This window comes from Nannospalax galili, unplaced genomic scaffold (assembly GCF_000622305.1).
Source record: "Nannospalax galili isolate Female #2095 unplaced genomic scaffold, S.galili_v1.0 scaffold599, whole genome shotgun sequence".
NCBI lineage: Eukaryota > Metazoa > Chordata > Mammalia > Rodentia > Spalacidae > Nannospalax > Nannospalax galili.
Genome location: NW_008343079.1, coordinates 941,501 through 962,932, shown reverse-complemented (window position 1 = coordinate 962,932; position 21,432 = coordinate 941,501). Strand labels below are relative to the sequence as shown.

The window sequence follows — 21,432 nt, the reverse complement described above, 5'->3', positions numbered from 1 at the left end:
CAGAGGACTCAGGTTTGGTTCCCAGCACCCACCTGGTGGCTAACAACTATTTGTAACTTCCGTTCCAGGGGATCTAACACCCTCTTGTGACCTTCATGGGCACTGAACATATGTGATGCACTTATATACACGTGTGCAAAATATTCATACACATAAAATAAAGATAAATCAAAAAAACAAAAAGAAACAGAGGGTCTGTTGGCACATATTAGGAAAACACCATGATGAAAGCCATTAGTTCACATGCTAACCTAAAACATTAGTGAAATATTAAATTAAGAAAACCCAAAAGTATCTGTTCAGGCATAGTGGGGTGGCTCAGTGGATAAAAGTGCTTGTCATCAAGCCTGACCCCTGAGTTCAGTTCCTGGAATTCACAGTACAGAGTGCAGAAGGTGAGAACTAACTTTTGTAAGCTGTCCTCTAACCTCCATGTATTTGTGTACACACACGCATGCGTGCACACACACACATACACACACACAATGAGTGAATGTTTAAAAAATTTAAAGGGGGGCTAGAGAGATGGCTCAGAGGTTAAGGGCATTGGCTGCTCTTGCAGACTTGTGTTTGAATTCCCAACATCTACATGATGGCTAACAACTGTCCCGAACTCCAGTTCCAGGGAATCTGAAGCCCTTTTCTGACCTCTGTGGGCATTTCATGACACGGGTGCACCTACATACATGCAGGCATTACACTCATACACATAAAATAATAAATAAAACGTTAAAAAAATTTTAAAGTGTCTATTCGGTTTAATTGCTCATTTACTACTTGTTTATTTGCTCATTTGTTGTTTAAAATTCTGAATTCTAAATTGCATTAGTTGTTAATTTAAGTCTCCTTTCCCCCTAAGATATCATAGATTGATTTACTTGGCCATTCTGTGACCACTTCACTTGTTGATGAAAATGAAACCAGCATCTAGCATCATGCAGTGAACTTTTGGAAGGACAGCAAATAGGGAGGCCCAAAGGACCCTCAGCCTTGCCCCTCTTCTGTGTCTGGCAGGTGCTTATTCTTGATTCTCCAGTGAGCCTTGGGCACTCTTCACTGCCCACGTCTTCAGTCCTGTTCTCTGGTCACCCCAGGCCCACATCAGGGAAAATGAATCCAGCCAGTCTTATTCCCCAGTAAGTCACAGTGCCTGCTAGTTTGATAAGAGGTTGTGCTCTGCTAACTGGGCTCCTGACTCATCTCCAAACCTAAGATCCCATGTGGAAATTACTGCTCCCAAGCTTCTGACAGCCTGCATCGATACCCATCCCCTCATCCAACCAAGGAATAAAGACCCATCTTTCTTTTGCTCTGTTCTCACCTAAAATTAGAATAGTGCCCCAGGCCGAAGGTTTCTCACTGGAAGGTTGGCCCCTAGAGAACAGACACCGTGGAGCCAGCTTCCTGTCTGTATTTCCGAGAATCACTTGCCCCATTCCTGTACTCTAAATGCTTGTTAGAAACACTTCAACTTCTGCCCATCTCCTTCCATGTTGGTCACTTGCTCTACTAAACAATAAGCTAAGACTGCCAATACTTCAATTGCCTGGTCGATTGAACCTCCTTTGTTAACCCCTGCAACTTCCTCAGTTACGTAAAAGTAGATTTTTTTTTTTTTATCCCAGGGATGAGTAAATGCTGTATTCCAAGCCCTCTGCATGCTGCCTAAATAACTGGAATTGCCCTATGATTTGATAATTTTTCCATGACTATGCACAATTGGTCAATTCTGGAATATTCTGCTTAAATAATGCATTGCAAGTGAAAACCTCTTTTAAATAGTCAGAAGAGGTGGTATCAAGTATTCTCATGCTAGTGCCTTTACAAAAAAAATGAGTAGCCACAGGGCTCTGGGTACATGCACATTATAGAAAACTTGAGTCTTTGGGTGCACTTAGCTCTTACAGATTGTAAAACAAATCATTATACAGTCTCCCTGGAACTTTTTCTTTACCCGAGAATGAGGAAGCCCATGCTAGGCATTAGATTCTGATTTTTATTAGTCATATCTCAGCAAGTACTGCTTTGTGTATTCAGATTTTTAAGTTAAAAGTTCTCAAAATTAAATACACTGGCATGGAGGTTCTTCAGAAAGACTGATTCTTGGTTTCTGTTTTTACAGACTGTCCTTAATGACCGGAGACTAATGATCCTAACAATTGCCAAACAAGGTACTCTTCAGAGAAGAGGAACTTCCTTGTTCCTGGTGAACAGCTTTATATTTTTAAGTTTTGGAAATAACAGGAAGCAAGTGGTGTTCTTCTGAACATGGAGCAACACGTCATCCCAAGCCACCTTGCAGGTCAGAACCCAATACCGAGCAGGGATGGAGGAGAGCAATTCCTCTGAGAAACAAAGACAGCGATTAGCTTGCTCTTTTCTTCTGTAATTAATGGGGAGGCCTTGTATCTTTATATTAGACCCTTTAATCTGAGAGTTGCTAAATGTTTTACAAACATTAATTAATTCAATTAAACTTCACACCACCACCTTGAGGCAGGTAATTCCTCTTTGGGACATCTAATTTTTGCTTGTTATGGGATGGTCCAAAACTATATATTAATGAAGATTAGGATAATTAATAATAACAGTAAACCTTTGTGTTTAGATCATGGTGTGTAAGTTTACAAATATCAAATTTGTGCCATGAAGATGGAGGACACTCCAGCCAGCTTACTGCCAATGATGACACAGCAGAAATTATTGCACTTGCTTCTAGTTCTGCATGCTGAGGGTGCATGACCTTGAACAGCTCCTCGTGACCTCTTTATGACTCAGTTTCTGCAGCTTTCAAATGGGGAAGTGTTATTCCTCACCTCCCTTCTTCACAGAGGTGTTGCAAGGAGCAATGTTGTAATACGCTGTGGGCCTGTCAGATGAAAGATGGAAATTAATAGATGATGAAACATTATTACTACTTATCTTCACACCATCTAAACAGGCCATTCAAGTGAAATGCCAGCATCCTCACAGACCTGGCAGAGACAGAAGTACTGCTATTATTTCTATTTAACATCTATTATAGGCTTCCAGAGATTGAAAACTGCTCCTGGAATAAAGGAAAGCAAGACATACCAGATCAACAAAGAGGTAGCTAATTATTTTTTTCTTTTTCCTCTTACCCTTTCCTGCCATACTTGGGATAGAATATTTTAAAAGAAGTACATATTGAGAGTGAATCAGAAAATGATGGAAACCACTTTCCCTCTTGAAATTTCCTCTCAGACCTAAGTGATTGATGTGTGTGTACAACTCCAGAATGGGCTTGAGAGAGCCACTCAGCCTCCTGGGTAAATAGTGCTTTAACTGTCCATCTCCATATTCCAGGAACATGAAGACCTAGCTCTCAACTTTCACAAAGCCTTCCTAGCTCAGCTCCTTTCTTGAGTTTCCTGTCACTCTTGTGAAACTTTTATACATTCTGGAATTTATGTTCGGGTGTTGATCTTGTTTCCACAACAGATTTCATTCTTTCAGGTTACTTTACCCCATACTTAAACAGCATTCCAAAAGGAACAGAAGATGTAACTTAGAAAGATAAAGGAAACTGTCTTTATGCATACACTACATACTAAGATGGAGTGGCTTTAGCTTCTGCAGATGGAGTAACAACTACAATACAATACAACACACACGTACACACACACACACACGCATGCACACACACACACACACACACACACATATGCTATGATTACTCTCGTTCATTGTGTTAAGTCCAGACTCAGATCTGGCATTCAAGACCTCCAAAGGATGGCTTGATTTATATTTCCTGTCACATCTTGCTCCCCTATTCTCCCTTCATATGGCACTTATGGGCAGTGGAGGTGAGGAACCGACTGTGTTTCTCTGTACCCTGGATCCCTTGACTTCCTTGCTAAATGCTTTCTCCCATGTTCTCACTCCCTGTCCTGGACCCCGCAGCTCCACCTGCTGAATCTTTTTCTATTTTCTATATCTTTCTCAAATTCTCCCTCCACAAACAGATCCCATAAGTCATGAAAGCCCAATACACCTTGCAGAACACTTTGGTTGTGTTAAACACACCTGTAGAAATAACTCTGTCTTCATAAACAAGGAAGACGGATTGAGAAGGCTGCATTGCCTCGTCCAACTGCTCATTTTGACACTTGCTAATTGAGTATAGACAAAACCCGTTGTTTTCTGCACCTGGATTTTCTTATCTGCTAACTGAAGATGCTCATCATAGGGCACACAGCATATTGTATAGATTGTGTGCAATGGCATGCTTATGATAGACCAGGGGCCCATCCATAGATGTGTGTGCTAAATGTGTGTTCACACAGAATCTTGCCTGTCTGTAGATGAGCAGGACTAAGTGAAGGCAAACAGTGTCCCTGAATTTACTGCCATAGGTACAACTTGGATTTGGACCTTCTGAGAGATTTGAAGAAGTGTCCTACTACTACACCTTTCTCAGCTCTACGGGCCATGATTTTGAAAAAATATTTTATTTTATTTTTATTTTATGTGTATATGTGTTTTGCCTGCATGTAGGTAAGTGCACCTGCATCATGCAACACCTGCAGAGGTCAGAAGAGGCTGTCGAATCCTCTGGAACTGGAGTTACGCACAGTTGCTAGCTGCCATGTGGGTGCTGGGATTCAAACCCAGGTCTTCTGCAAGAACAACCAGTGTTCTTAACCACCGAGCCATCTCTCCAGCCCCTGGGCCATGATTTTTGAGTGGTACATGAGTGTTTTTTTTTCTTCAACCCAAACTAGATTCATTTGCTGGGTTAGGTTGTGTGCAGTGGTTTCTCCTGCAGCTCCTAATCAGTCACTCACATATCTCTGCCCCACAATGGGGTACTAGCTGCCAAATGTACACACGATTCTGGCCAGAAGGAAACAGTGCCAGTATCACCAGTTCTAGGGAGAACAATGTCCTGCTCTCTCACCTGCCCTACAGAACTGGTAGAGTTCTGCCACTTTATCTACCAATGCTCAGAAGTCGAGATGAAATTGAAATCTTTTTTTCCTTTTTTTCTTTGTTAAATCTACTAAACGGTTGCTTGTTATGGGCATAAAATATAAACTCACCTTTCTGAAGTAAAATCTTTAAATGAAAGAAAAATTTTATTTCTAAAAAATTCATTTTTTTTGTCTTTTTGAGACAGGGTCTCCCTGTAGCCCCAGCTGTCCTGGAACTCACTATGTAGACCAGGCTGGCCTTGAACTCACAGAGATCTGCCTGCCTCTGCCTCCCCAGTGCTGGGATCAAAGGCTTGCGCCACCACGCCTGGCTAAAATTCACTATTTTTAAGAATTACAAATCAGTGAACTGTGATATATTTGCAAAATTGTATCATTACTAATTCCAGACTATTTTTTTTACTGTCTCTAAAAAGAAGCATCATACTCTTTATATTTTTACCTTGTGATAATTTAATTTTTATTATTTGGTTAAATACAGCTTACAATTTTCAGAAACTCCAAGAACCACACACACATACACACATGCATGTATTTAGTGTTACAGTTGAAGTCAGGGCCATCAGTTGTACTTAAATGGAAGGACAGTGTGTGGACACAGCAAACATTAAAATCAACTATCTTTTTAAAAAAGATTATTTTTATTTTATGTGTATGAGTGTATTGCCTGCATGTATGTGAGTGCACCCGTGTTGTGCAATGCTGCAGAGGTCAGAAGAGGGCTTCATACCCCCCTGGAACTGGAGTTAAGAACAGTTCGTAGCCGCCATGTGGGTGCTAGGAATCGAACCCTGGTCCTCTGTAAGAGCAGTCAGTGCTCTTAGCCACTGAGCCATCTCTCCAGCCCCTAAAATCAACTATCTTTTATTGAATATTTTCCCAGGTACTGTTCCTCAAAACAGCTTCAGGAGGAGGGCTCTGTTACTATCATCTTTATTTTACATGTGAGAAAATAGAGGTTGATGGAGTTTCTGCAACTTGTTGTATCCCAAGGTAGCATAGCGACTACCTGGTAAACGCCCTTCAAACGTGAAGCACTGTTGCCACTGGCTGACGGACTGGACACCTAGTCCAATAACACTAGTGACTCCATCAGTGCTGTGCAGCACACATTCACAATTCTCCCCTTCTTTTCCATGGGCATTCCTGTCAGATATTGTCTGGCAAAGAAAGTCAGTTTTTGTATGTTAAAGATAACACAGCAAGCCCAGTTCCTACGTGAGGCTGAAATCTGTGTTTCTTCCAGAGCTAGAATAGATTTGTGCTTCTCCCCGCTGCCCTGGGACTTGCTCCAGCTATCTTAGACTTAGCTTCAGCTCTTACAATGAAAAACAGCTGCATATCAGACTTATTCATGTATTAGAATCCTTACATCAGCCTCAGCATCACCACGGTGATTTGACTTTTTAAACATAGTCCCGATGCTCAAACCAATTTATTGAAAAACTTGTGTGCAAATAAAAAATGGGGTTTGTTGTTTGGTTATTTGAGTATTTTATTCTAGACATCTTTAAGAGTTTAACGGCCAACATCTGAGCATATGACTACGTAGACTAGTTTGACTATACCTTTATTTATTTTTTAGTTTTTTTTTTTTAAAGTAAGCCCAATTCCACACACATTAAGTAGAATATTTTTTGCATGCATAACAAAGTGCGATTACAAATACCTTTTGAAGGGGATTAGGAATAATTTGTACCAACTGCAAGCAAAATGAGTGAAGGTGGTATTGAAAACCTGTGGACAGGGCTTCAATGAAGGAAATGAAAGCGCAGCTCTGTGAGTCTCCAACACCCTCAGCTCCTGGGAATAAAGCAGCGACCTGGGAGTTCTCGCACCCGCTCCTCCTGAAGGTCCTGCCAACTCCTCGTTGTCCTGTTGCATTTGCAGTCAGATGTCTCACGCTGGCAGCCTTTGGGCAGGCAACAAGTCCTTTTCTGTAAGTTGGGTACAAAAAGATCGGCATGGGAGCGGCTCCTTTGAGACAGCTGCTCTGAGAGAATGCAGAAGAGGGGAGCAGCCAAAAATTCCTCCTGGCACAGGGTGCCGGGGGGAGGAGCTCACTTTCCTAAGTATTATCATTTGCTGAGGGAAGGTGTGTGCTCAAGGAGTTCTTAACCTGGAAGATCATTAACTCTTTCATTTAGTAGTCCGGAGGTGGCTGTGCATCTTGGAGGTGTGCTCAGAAAAGCCAGGGAACAGGAGTCAGGAAGTAAGCTTCCATGGGGGACCACCTTGAGAGAGGCCAGCATGCTGTGCTCAATGAAGGAGACGAAAACGAGATGGTAAGATTCTAACTACGACCCCCTCTTCCCAACCCTTTCCCCAGCCCCACACATGCACACACATAAGCGCACTTATACTTTTCTGCATATAGTCTCTGGGGTTACAGGAGAAGAGATAATGGGCAAGCAATCTCTCTGTTCCATAAATATAACTTTTAACAGCAAAAATTTGGTAGAATGAAAATATTGCATTCATTTGTATCAAGATTGTTTTCAAAATAAAACAGAATGGGGGAGGCATACAAGGCTGCTTGATAACTTGTTTTTGGCTTCCACCAGTATGGCAAGGTCTGTGCAAAACTTCCATTTCAGAAGTCCCTGAGGTAAGGAGCATTCCTATTCCCTGATTATTAGGAAAGGCAGAACACCAACAGGCAACAGGCGGCTGGGTCTTTCACCTTCTCACAAACCTTGTTTGCTGAGATTGCCTGACAGGGAAGACACATGAAATACTGACAATTATCAGCCTGCACATATTTGTTCTTTTTATTTTTAAAATTTTACTGGTAGCTCCCTCATTATAGATGATCGGTTACAGAAAACTTTCTGTAGTTCATTGTCTCTTTAATTTTAGATGTGCTCTTATCCTGGAAACTGTAAGAAAACCTAAGATGACTCTGTTCTTGTTGAATTTAAAGTGATATTTCTCAATTACAATGTAATCAACAGAGAGTTTGAGATTCATACTTCTGTTTAATAAGGTCTTTCTGCTAATTGTGTAAGCACAGTCTTTTATGCTGGTAATGATGCAATTAAAATGTTAAAATGTGATGCTCTCATTCTATAATAGCATTTTATCTTCCTGGAATTAATATACAAATAACAAACCTGAAAGATATTTACTTCAAATGTTTTCTTGGTTAATTGCTTGACTCCTGACTATTAAATTCTTTGTTCTAAAACTGGTCTTTCAAGTTTAATCTGCTTACCTGTTTCTATAGCAACAACATTTTTGGACCTTCCAGAGTAGATCCCTTCTATCAAAGCTGAAAAAATTATAAAGAAATGAGGGGCACTTTAATTCAGATGGCTTTTAAAACCATGTCCCTGCTTTGTTCAGGTTTATATATTACATAACAATTATCTTCAAAGTCCTACCCAAATGTCCTCAGAAATGACTTTCTGGCCTCATGTTGGCTGTGAATCCTTTTCCTCCAAAGTGTTTCCTTGAGAGATTGAAGTTGAATTTTTTATCTTTATCTTGGAGGCTCTCACCAGAATCTAGAGACCCCTTTTCCTACAGAGATACTTTTTCCTTCCTCCCTTATTTATAAACACACACATTCCTTTCCCCCTCTGCTCATTTATACTATAATTTGTCTTTGAAACATTGTTACATATCTGAGTTCTTGAAGATCTTGCTGAAGAGGCGGCTGCTACCTCTTTCCTAGCCTAACAAATTGCCCCAGATAAAGCAATTTTGTTAACAGTTCATCTTTATTACGGCACCACCAAAGGCATTGGGGAAGAGCCTGGTTTTGTATGCAGCTGCAAGCCAAGCTGACTGCCTTGGCTGGGGAAGGGGCACTGTTTTTTGGTGAGGAGTAATTTGGCCAGTCGTTGCAGCATTAGTATGCATACGATGCCCTGTCCTGTTCTGCCTGCGGGAACCTGGTCACTGCCTGGTGCTGCTTATTTTTTCTCGCTCAACTTAGTGAGCTTCAAAAGTATGAATATTATATATACACATACATTTTATACTGAGTTCTGGTATACAAAGTCTTTTCATGGCTAATTTAGCTTTTCCCATGACCCTGTGAGGTAGATGCTAGAATTTCAATTTTAAAGATGGCAAACTGATGTATAAGGAATTTTCCTTAGGTTGTGTCAGTCAGTAGGTCTAAGAGCTGGGCCGTCACATAGGCAAGTGAAGTTGGTAGCTCTGTCTCTGGATCTGAACTTGGTCTATTGGTACCTTTTCAGTTTTCTCTGAGGACACTGCATTTCTTTTTCTTTTTAAAAGGGAATCTTTGTGAATTTCACATAATATATTTTGATTGTATCTGGAGTCTCTTCCCTGTATAGACTTCCCTTACTCCTCCCAATTTCACATGCTCTATTATATATATAAAGGCAGGTATAGAGTCAGATTTGTGTCCCCAAATGTCTTTTGGTGTGGGTTCATTCACTGGAGCTTGGTTAACCTACCAAGAGTCACACGCTTAAAAGAGACTGACTCTCCCCTTCCCAGCAACCATTAGTTTCCAATAGCTCCTCAGGTAGGTTTGGGGTTTCTTACCCACTTCCCCATGTCTATGATAGGATTTTATCTGGCTTGAGCTTACATGGTTCTTGTGCATGCTGTCACAATTGTGAGTTCAAATAACTAACTTCCTAGCTGTCTGGAAAATTCTGTTTCCTTGAGGTCTTCCACAACCTCTGGTTCTTACAATCTTTCTGCCACCTCTTCCACAATGTGCTCTGAGCCTCTAGAGGCAGAAGTTTGATACGTGTGTCCCATTCAGGGTTAAGCACTCTGCGATCTCTTTTTCTCTGTACCTTGGCCAGTTTTGGGTTTCTGTGTTTGTCACTCTGCTGCGTGAGGAAGCCTCTCTGAGGCAGCTGAACAAGTCATTAGAAGCCTCTTTAACACTATGTTCTTAACAGGACATATTTTTTCTTGTAATAACTCAAGGCAGAAGAGAATAACAGGTGTTAGATTCCCTACGATCTGTTCTGTTATGTATAATTTGTATTTCCCAAATAGGTTTGTCTTCTCTGACTTGTAGGCTTATTCCTTTTAGAAAACCAGGATTGTATAGAAATGTGTCACACCAAAGTGTTTACAGATTCTAAGTAAACACCACAAGTTTGGACATTTGCAACTGTAATTCATCTGAAGACAGAAATGGCTTTCAAGAAAAAATAACAATCTGGGTGGTGTTAGCCCTCATATTAAAGAAGATAAATATTTTCAGACTGATAAATGGTTGGAGTTCTTCCATCCTAGAATTAAAGCAATAAGACCTGAGAGTAACATGGCTAAGCAAAAATAAGACAGGTACCAAAGGAAGGGAGAGTTTGTTGGGAGGACAAAGAAGGGTAGGGAAGAAAGCAACTTTCAGAGAAGGCTCACCCAGATGATGCGTCTGTAAGTGTTCCAAAAGATGTCCAGGGCACATGTGCTAGCCTTCTGGGCTAGCCCCTTGCCTGCATTAGCCCCAGTATCTTTATCTATAAAACATGAGCGGGCCTTTTTACCCTACCTCTCTGACACAGTTCAAAGGAGGATTTACTGAGAACATCTATGTGAAAATGTTTGAGAAGGAACAATTTTGCAGACTTATAAGCTATTATTGTCTAAACAAAGGAGGAGTTGATACCTACATAATTAATCACTTGAATGAACACTGCCCCACAAAAAATGATCTCATCGTTTCATTAATTAACAGCTAGAGAAATATACAGTTTTGTTTTCTATAGAGACCATTTCTAAATGGAGAGGCTCTGATTACCTTATACCTGCCTTGTAGGGCTCATTTTGGGAAAATGCCCATCTTGGGACTGTTTCTTTGTAAAATGAGACTATCAGGCTACCTGGAGGCTCACATCCATACAAATCCTGGTGTTGCTCTTTTTCTTTTCTTTTTTTGTGAAATAATTTAGAAATATCAGTGTTCATTTCCTCATAGAATGAATAATGATGCAGTTTAATTGATACAAGCATTGGTCACATTAAAAATCACAGTCTGTCTGGACAAGTGTTTTATTTTAGCAAAATTTAGAAAAGTAATGGTCTCTGATTTCCCCTTAGGTTCTAGCAAATAAGAGGATAATTTATTATTTTTCTGATCATAAAGATGACGTGTATTTTAAGACTGACATGTTTGTTGTGAAAATATTCAGATGATAAATAGGGTTCGAAGAATAAAAGAAGTGTGATTCATCAGTTTACAGCTGAATAGGATTAATATTATCAAATTAATGGCTCTTTTCCAAGTTTTTAAAAATGCATTTATAAGATCACAGCATTCTAGTGGTTTGTACATTTTAGTATTAACTATACTCTTAAAATATACTATATACTAGGCTGGAGAGTTGGCTCAGTGGTTAAGAACACTGGCTGTTCTTGCAGAGGACCCAGGTTCGAATCCCAGCCCACCACATGGCAGCTAACAACTGTCCGTAATTCCAGTTCTGGGGGATCTGACAGCCTCTTCTGTCCTCTGCAAACATTGCACGACAGGGGTGCACTTACCTTCATGCAGGCAATACATGCATGCACATCAAATAATAATAAAAAAATTAAAAAAGTTAGTGTTGAAAATAAAATGAAAAAATATACTATATACTATTACATATGTTGCATCTGTACCATGAAAATATTGTGTAACAGAATGGTGTGCAACTGTCTTTTCAGTGACATCACATCAGTAGCTGGAAATGAATAATACTGGCAGCATTTATAGCACAGAATTCTGTAAATACCACAGCAGGCCTTCCCTTCTCCTCCTGCCACTTGTTAAATACTAGCAAATGACTGAATACATTATTTCCTCATTAGCTCCTTTCCCCTGCCATACATGTCCAAATACAATTTGGATATTATATGTTATTTCTACAATACATCATGGAAAACAACAATAATATAGATTACAATCTATTCTTTTTTAAAAATCATTTTATTTTTATTTTATGTGAATGAGTGTTTTACCTGCACATATGTAAGTGCACTATGTGTGTACAGTACCCGTGGAGGCCAGAAAGGACATTGGATTCCTTGGAACTGGAGTTATAAACTGTTGTTAATTGCTATGTGGGTGCTGGGAACCAATCCCCAGTCCTCAATAAGAGTAGCAAATGCTCTTAACCAAGGAGTCATTTCTCCAGTCCCTCACAATCTATTCTTAAAAAATGCGTACAAATCTTCACAAATGTCCATTCTTAAAAATGATGAATGAACTCATTCATCTGTACTCTCTTTTTGAAAACTACCCTTTTTATTATGCCTAAAGATATGATGGATATATTTTCCTTTTGACGTAGTACCTCATAACCATTAGTGTTTAAATTGTATTTGTATGAATTGTGTTCTCGCTCCCATGTTGCTTACTTATTTTATTTCTAATTTCATTTTGTTGGTGATGGACAATTTTGCCTGTGCATTTTTGAATATTTATCAGATTATTTCCTTAGAACAAGGGCTCAGAAATAACATTGCTTCATCAAAGGAGATATACATTTAAACTTTTGTTTTTAAAATTAAATTTTTACTTTTTGAGAATGTCGTGCATGAGTGTGATATTTACATCATTTTTACCTATCTCATTCCCCCTCCAACTCCTCCTGTGTCCACTCCGCTTCCTCTCAACCTTTGAAGTTTTGATTGCTATATAATGCTCTCCAGAAGTTGCATTGTAAACTTATTTAGACTTTAAGCAGCAATCTTTGTGTGTGGTGCGTGCATGCATGAGTGACGTGTGTGTGTGTGTGTGTGTGTGTGTGTGTGTGTGTGTGTGTATTTGCCTCCATGGTTGCCGACACTTAACACTCCTTTTTGACTTTGTCTCATTTTCTGTATGAAAATGATATATTATGACTGTGTTACTTTTCTATTTCCTTGACTTGAGATTAAGCATGTTTATATGTTTGTTGGAATTTATGTTTTTCAACTGGGCTCTCTTAATTTTGTTATTGATGTTATATCAACTAGTATTGTGTTAAATATTTAATTTAACATTTGGTGTTTTTAAGTAGAAGAATGTGATTGATTTTGTTTTGTTTTACCATGATGCACGCTGCAAATGAGTGGGCAATACCCAAGGACGTTTGTGGGGGAAAAAAAAGGGAGCTCATAAGCACAATATGTTCAGTGGTCTACTGGCAATATTTAGTATAATGAACTATGTTAAATATTGAGAAACTAAAAACTAGTGAATATGGAAATGCAAGACTCTTTTGAACTTCCAGGTCACTTTTGAGAGCCTAGCAAGAAGTTAGTGCTGCACAGTTACTTGGTGTGGCAGCAGGTGGTGTGTTGTCTGGGCCACACTGGAAGCCCTATTGTGTCAGCATGAGTTGGGCCGTTTGTCATCACCAATTATTTGGCTCACTTTAGTAGTTGGTGTTTCCTTTTCTTCTCTAACGCCTGCCGGCCGGGAGCAAAAAACACTTCCCACCCCTCATGGCCACTTACTTATTATGCACCATGAGCACCTCCAAGATGCTTGCTGAAGTTAACTTGTGAGCCTGAAGATTGCATAGTGGAGGAATTGTGTTCAGGCTGAGACATTTTGTCAGTTGAAATGTTCAGGAAGCTGGGCTACTGGCCAAGTCTGATGTCTTTATTCTCTACTCACTGCTGCAGAACTCCCATGAAGTCAACTCATCTTTGATATAAACCCTTGAGGAGTGAGATTTAATTGCTTCTAGGGAACAGGGGCCTGCTTGAATAACCTTTGCATGGCCTTCCCCTCCCCCAGAATAGGGCACAGTGCCTGGCACAAACTGTCGTGTTGCAAGCTCCATGAATTCACAATTTTACATTCTGAAAACAAAGAGACAACGGAGTTCAAAAAGAGAACTGATTTGAGTAATTTAAAAACAAAGCAAGGAAATTTTATGTTATTTATTTGAAATGATCAATAATCCCATGAATCTGTCAATTAACTTTTCTTTTCCCCAAGCATAAACAGCTAAGCCTTTGGAGTTAATTAACCACACCACACTATTTTTCTATGAGATACTTTTGTTCTATCCTTTCATCCATTCATGTACGAATTTAACAAATATTTAAGAAACCTCTAGTCTGTGCCCTGAGTCCTCGGGACTAACCAAGGAGGACCTTGCATGAATAACAAGCAGCTTCTGTTTTCAAGAAACAGCTCACAGCTGAGTGGACAAGTCCAAGTACATAATTTGAAGGCCTAGAGCAAAACGGAAACGAAGTGGCTCTTGTCCAACAATTATGAAGAACTTCAGGGTGATACCAGTGCATTAAAGCAAGTGTAGGGTCATTTTCAGTACAGGGGCCTTTTGTGACCACAGGGTACAAATATAATGAAGCTATACTGTGTCATCATATGGGTTAGACACACAGAGCTGTGGGAACAAGGAAGGAGCAAGGCAGTGACTGAAAACCTTTGGGAGAAAGGTGACAGGCAGTTTCCTCTTAGGGGTGGGTGAGGTGTGTAGGGCTTTGTAAGACATTGCACATTCTATCCTGTCTAATGATTCTCAAACCATGGTCTCTGAAATGAGCACTGGAACCATGATGGTGAATATGTGAAAGGAGACCGTTAAACCCCATTCTTACAAGCTTTGATGGTGCGGTTGGGCTTAATCAGAATGGTTGAGATGCCAGCCTGACCTACTTAATGGAGTAACCAATGGAATATGTCAAACAAGGAGGGATGCAAGGCAGGGGGTGAGGAAAGCTGGTTGGAGAAAGACAAGTCAGTGAGGAGGTGTTTGAAATGGTCTAGTTGAGAGGATTAGAGTTAAACTACTACTGTCTTGTAAGAAAGGACAATAAATAGAGAAAAGATTTAACATACTTAGAAGTTAAAGCTAAGAGGCATTTGTAATGTATAGGTTTTTGTTAAGAAAGAAGGGGGTGGGCAGACTGGCAGCCCCCACAGATGGCTTTAAGTGTCCTAGTCTGTTCACTTGGTGGAGGGGATGCTCCCTTCTCACCTAGAAAGGACGAACAGGTTGGGAGTGGGGATGGTAACAGAAATAGCAGATTTTGATATTGATTTAGGACAAGCATAGACCAAGACTCTGAACATAGTAATTTACTTAAATTTCTTGGTTACCCTATAAGACACCATCATTTCTCTTTTGTCAATAGAGAAACCGAGGCATGGAAAAGTGACATGCCTAGGTTCATCTGGCTAGTAAATGGCAGGCTATAGCTACCAGCTTTAAATAGTGGTTCATTGTCTATTGGATTTGCAAGGTTCGAGATGTGCTATTTTACTTGTCAGTGGTGGAAAACAGCAGGCTGTAATTGACAGAAACACACCAGGAAGCTGGAGATCAGCACTGTGGTGTTGCTTCCATTATTATTTATTCTTATAATCTTAAAGCAAATCATGGTCCCCTCTCTGACTTTACCTTAGAAGGCCGAGGAAATAAATGTCTTGCTTTTTGAACCAGGGCTTAATGCAGATGATTTCTTGAGATTTTCTTCCACTCCTATGATTAGAAATAATTAAACAGATACATAAAGATCGCCGTGCAACTTTCAAAGAAAAATTTGATACTATTGACTTTTTTCAAGGTGCTATGAATTGTGTGTGTGTGTGTGTGTGTGTGTGTGTGTGTGTGTGTCTGTGCGAGTGTGTCTCTGTGTATGTTTGATTTGATCTTTTGAAGCACATCTTGAATCTTGCAAATCTGACAGACAATGAACCACTGTTCTTTGTCTTGGTATGTAGCCCAGGCTGATCTTGACTGTACAGTCCTCCTGCCTCAATCTTTTGAACTTGAGGCATATACTACCACAACTGCACTGCGAGTTTTTCTAGTTAAGGAAAGGAAAGCATATCTTAAGACTCTAAGTTAAATGAGAACTAGAAATTTCCTTTTTATTGTTTAGCATTTCACATTTATTAACTGCTGATTCGAAGAACTAGGATCCCAACTATGGGGAAATAGAGTAAACCTACTTTTCTCACATTTTCCTAAATGTTATTTGTATTTTTTATAGCCATCCTATTAAGATTAGCCTCATAAAAGGAATTTTAAAACACTTACCACAGAACCTTTTCTTCAATCTTCAAAGGTTATACAAGGTTATAAAGTATTGTTTAACTGTATTAATTCAACTGAGAACTAGAAATTTATAAGTGCTGTGTGAACTACTCTTGGTTGAGTGATTAAAGTGTGTTGGTCAACAATTAACTGGTACTAAAATTTACAGGGTATTGAGGCCAGTAAAAGAGAGGAGTTGGTGGCTTGGTAATGTGCCTGGCAGAGACTGGCTCATGGATCACGGTTTCAAGGCTCTGTGAGGACTAGGATGTCCTACCTTAATCATCTACAGCTATTTCTGAAGGCCGATCTTATAAACCATGGCAAGCTGCCTGAAACCACAACATAGGTAGAGATAAAAGGCAGATGAGGACACAGCCTCCTTATTTCCACCCTCTGCCCAAGACTAGTCTTCTGGATGATGAGCACATAACGTCCAGGATGTCCTCCCTGTGCTTTGCAGAGGGTTATGTCTCTTGGGCCAGAACACTCTCTGACTTTGGAGGGTATACACGTAGAGTCCTGGCCCAAACTCTCACCCACTTACTATTTCCAGACTCCATGAGCTTTGGAGGAGAGCCAGGTAGAAGGATTTTAAGACTTTGATGCTCAAATCTCAAAATCAGTACATAGATGATACTGTGAGGAGCTTTTCAGGACTGGAGGCCAGTTCCAAAAATACCCAAGAATTTAAGTTTACATAGATAGTTTGAAATATATAACTAGTTACTTAGGTCAGTTTTTAATGACAAATGGTGATTTTTATAGCATATTTTATTTTCATTACTGATGACTGAACTTAGGTTTTTGTGTGTGCTAGATAAATGCTTTATTGATGGTGTACACCCCCAGTGTATGGCACATTGTCCTTGGAAACACCCAGGACCTAAGGACCTATCAGTTGGAGGAAAACTCTGTAGGTTTTTCCTTTATTCAATCCCAAGAAACAATTTTTACTTTCCCTTTTCTCTAACTATTCACATGTTCTGCTTGTTGGCTCTTCCTGGAAAAATAAGCATGTGTTTTCCTTTCTTTTCCTCCTCCATTTCCCTTTGTTTCTTGCTCTGTTACCAGGTTTATCTAGAACTCTTGGTCTCAAGGAATACTCTCACTTCAACTTCCCAAGTATCTGAGACTACAGGAGCATGCTGCTATACCTGGCTACACTCTTCCTTCCTTCCTTTTCTTCCTGTCCCCTCCCTCCCTCCCTCCCTCTTTCCTTCTCTCTTTCCTTCTCTCGCTCTCTCTTTCTTTGTGGGAACTTAAAGCCCCCACCTTGCATAGGTTTGAAAGGAAGTTACTGGGGGCACAGCCTGGCTTGCTTTGAAAGTCTGAAGAATACTTCTGCACTGCTGAGGAGTGCATGATCAGCACGTGACCATCCTTAAGATACACCCTGGGGCGGGGTGTGGGGAGTTCCAGGTGCCTTTATAAGCTTTGTAACACCTGCAATAGATGAGTCCCTGCTTGACTAGACTCCCCGTTGCATCTGAGTGTCCCCGGGTAATGGGGGTGGCGTGGGCTGGTGAATGGCGTGCTTATTCATTCCCAGTCATCACCTCCCTGGGGGTCGCTGGTTCGAACCCCCGGCAACTGGCTCTCAACGTGGTGCTTGAAGGAAGGTGAAAAGAAGAAAAGAAGTAAGAAAGAAGGGAAATGGATTGGGGCCAATCGTAGGAAGTTCGGGGTAAGCAAGACCCTAAAAATGGGTAACACAGCTTTTAAGTTTGAAGACCCAGTGCTTAAAGCGCTGAGAGATATGCTTAAAAGCAGGGGATTGGATTTGTTAGATCCCGTAGCTCAAAAGGTTTGGGTAGAGGCGATTCATTTGGCTCCCTGGCTACTTGGGGCTAATGTTTTTTACTGGGGATACATGGGAATCATGGGAAGGGTTTGAGGAAGAATGCAGAAATGCAACAGAAGTGGAACTAAAAGCGGCCAAAGTAATAAGCAGCACCTCGGGTGTGCCCTGGCCAGCTTCAGGGCTTCTTGAAACCCATGAAAACCATCCGTATTTCCAGGATTCTGGCCCCACTCAGGAGGCTTCTGTGAGGCCACGGGTAGAAGCATATCCTATTAATGTAAACCCAGGAGGCGCACCCTGACCCCTGGTATCCCTGGGAGGCGAAGGATTTAAAGGAATTAAAAAAGGCGGTGGCTGAGGATGGCCCGGGATCACCCTGGGTACATACTCTCCTCCAAGGCTTGGTTCATCAGCAGTGTACTACAAAGGATTGGCTGGAACTCCCCAAAGCAGTCCTTCCTAGCCCTATATATATTAAATGGTGTGCCCTCTTTAAGGAGGAATGTAGGATACAGGCTAAGAGGAATGCAAGTGCCAATCCACCGGTCCCCATTACTTTTGGGATGTTGACTGGTTCAAGTGACCGTTATGCCACAGGGGAGCAACAGTCGGGCATTCCAGCCCCATATACAGAACAGGTCAGGGTCATAGGATTAAATGTTTGGAGAAAATTGGATGAGGGCCCTACCAAATCCCCCTTTGCAGGAATTAATCAAAAGCCTGGTGAACCCCTCTGTGAGTTTATAGACAGAGTGGAGAAGAGCTTAAAACGAAAATTACCCCCAGGCCCATTGAGGGAGCAATTCACTAAACTCCTGGTATGGGATGGAATGGATGCTGATCACAAGATAGCCTGTGCTGGCCTTAAGGACAGGTCCATGGAACAATGGATAATTGCCTCCAAGGAGGTGGGAACCCAGAGGGGGCAAACCAAAGCCATGGCTGCTGTCTTACAGATGCAAACAGAGGCTCTGACCCATGCCTTAACCCAAGCATTTAATTCACTTAATCTGGGTCAGCAGGTAACATTGGGGCCTAGAAGGATAGAAGGCCCATGTTTTGGCTGTGGCCAGACTGGCCATATTAAAAGAAATTGCCCTCAGTGAGAGAACTGGCCTAAGCCTGGAGGTGGGGGTATCAAAAAGACCCCCATCTATGACCTGTCCCCAGTGTCACAACGGGCTCCATTGGCAAAAGGATTGTAAATCCAGATTTGACATTGAAGGAAAGCCTTTAAACTAAGTGGGGGGCAACCTCCGGCCCCGTTGACAAAAGAAGGACTTCCCCATGATCGGCTACATTTACAATGTCCTCAGGGAGGGGTCGGGAGAAGAGAAAAACCTATGGCGAATTGGACAGTCCCTATGATCCCTGGTGTAAGGCCCAAGGTGGATCTTGAAATAGATGGCAGGAGGTTTTGCTGCCTAGTGGACATGGGGGCTGATAGGACCATTCTTAGAAAGGAGGAAGTCCCATCACGATGGCACCTAGTTTCTGGGCCCCGAATCCTAGGTGTGGGAGGATACACCCCATCAGAGGAGACTCGAATGGCTCACTTGGCAGGATGCAGTTGGAGCTAAAGGGGCGGTGCGACCCCTGGTGGCAGCAGGGTTATCTGCCAACCTCATAGGACAATATATCTTGGGGGACGCACAGGCCTGCATTACCACTGATAGCAAGGCCTTTTATGATGACCTTTTGGATCTTGAAGAGTCTGATAGGCTTCCTGAGTCAGCAACTCAAGGGTTGTCTCGCCATATCAATTACAGGGGGGACCCAAAGAAAAAGAATCGGGTTCACCCCCAATTCTAAGGGCCACTGCCCCTCGGGTCCCGCCTAACCAGTGGTCCCCTGGGGCGCTGGTATGGGTGGAGCAGTGGCCATTGCCTAAGACAAAGCTACAGGCTTTAAAGGAAATTGTGCAGGAACAGTTACTGTTGGGCCACATCTGGCCTTCTGTAAGTCCATGGAACACACCTGTCTTTGTTATTAAGAAAGCCTCAAGCAAATGGAGAATGTTGCAAGACTTACGTAAAGTCAATGCTAGAATGACCCTAGTGGGTACACCCTTAAGGGGACTGCCTTGGATCCCTGCTATTCCCTCAGATTTATTTCTTATAGTTATAGACATTAAAGATTTTTTTTCTCTATCCCTCTACAACCCCAGGATTGTGAAAAGTTTGTTGTCTCTGTACCTTCCACCAACTTTAAAACACCTGATGAGAGGTATGAATGGACTGTTTTAACCCAAGGTATGGCCAATAGCCCAGCTCCAAGCCCCCAACAATTAGAAGAGTTATATAAGTTTACTCAAAAATGTCTACAGATAGGCAGACTCCATGTATCTGCTGATAAAATACAGACTATTACTCCCTTTAAAATTCTGGGAACCATACTCTCTTTGGAAGGAGTAAGTCCTTTAAAACCACAACTGCTGTCAAGTTGGGAGCTCCAAGCTCCCAACAATTAGAAGAGTTATATAAGGTTACTCAGACAGGTGGACACCATGTATCTGCTGATAAAATACAGACTATTACTCCCTTTAAAATTCTGGGAGCTACACTCTCTTTGGAAGAAGTCCTTTAAAACCACAACTGGCTGTCAAGTCCACTGTAACCCTGAGAGAGCTACAAAAACTATTAGGAGAAATTAATTGGCTATAAGCCTGGATGCTTATTCCCACTGAGACTTTAAGACCACTGTTTCAATTGCTAGTAGGGAAACAGCCTTCAGAACTAATTCACCTGGCTCCTCAACATCTTGAGGTCCAGTATGCCCTGGACCGAGCCCAACTTGCCCGTACCACAGGTTTATACACCCATGGATCAACTGGCTGACCTGATTGAGAAAGGATGTAATGTAGCTCTAAGACTCTCTGGTGAGACCCTGATGGCATCCATCCTTATGCAGGACAGGAAGCCCCTTCAATGGGTGCATGCCTCTCTGGGAGGCGTACCACGGGTTTATACACCCATGGATCAATTGGCTGACTTGATTGAGAAAGGGCGTGATATAGCCGACCCTGTTAAAATTGTTATCCCTTATCAGCTTAGGGATTTTGAATGGCTCTGCAGAAATAATAACTGAGTGGCCATAGCCTTGGAAGGGTTCCTGGGAAATTTGGACTGTCATTATGGCCCTCATAAATGGGTGACCTCCTTTTGCGCCCTCTGTTGGGATGCTCCCCGGCTCTTTGCCAAGGAGCCATTAGTAAAAGCCTATAATGGCAGAAATAATAACCGAGTGGCCATAGCCTTGGAAGGGTTCCTGGGAAATCTAGACTGTCATTATGGCCCTCATAAATGGATGACCTCCTTTTGCACCCTCTGTTGGGATGCCCCGTGGCTCTTTGTCAAGGAGCCGTTAGTAAAAGCCTATAATGTTTTCACTGACGGGGGCAGGTTTGGAGCTGCAGTGGTAGTATACCCAGGGGCAGATGAGAAACCAAAAAGATATGTCCACACTTGTGATGGCTCAGCTCAATTCAAGGAACTCATGGCCATTGTTTTAGCATTAACAAAGATAAGTGAGCCCATGAATTTTTCTGACAGTCTGTATCTAGTCAATCTTCTTCCAGGGCTATTGGGTTCTCATATGCGGTTAGATGGGAATCCCATTACTCCTTTGATGATTCAGACTCGTATACTCCTTTGAGAGAGAAAAGCCCCTATCTTCTTACAGCATCTTAGGG

At 41.5% G+C, this 21,432-nt stretch overlaps 1 protein-coding gene across 6 annotated transcripts in view; it reads left to right on the top strand.

Moving 5' to 3' along the window:
* Positions 1-6,854: 6,854 nt before the first annotated feature.
* The window catches only part of Atp13a4 (ATPase 13A4), a 129,047-nt gene continuing 114,469 nt past the window's right edge, over positions 6,855-21,432 (top strand). For 5 of the 6 annotated variants that reach the window (XM_008839026.1, XM_008839024.1, XM_008839023.1 and 2 more), the window contains exon 1: positions 6,959-7,240. In XM_008839026.1, coding sequence (XP_008837248.1) covers positions 7,178-7,240 — 63 coding nt within the window. In that variant the 5' untranslated portion in view covers positions 6,959-7,177. Of the gene's footprint in view, positions 6,895-6,958; positions 7,241-21,432 lie in introns of those variants that run through there. The other variant, XM_008839022.1, reaches the window with a different exon arrangement.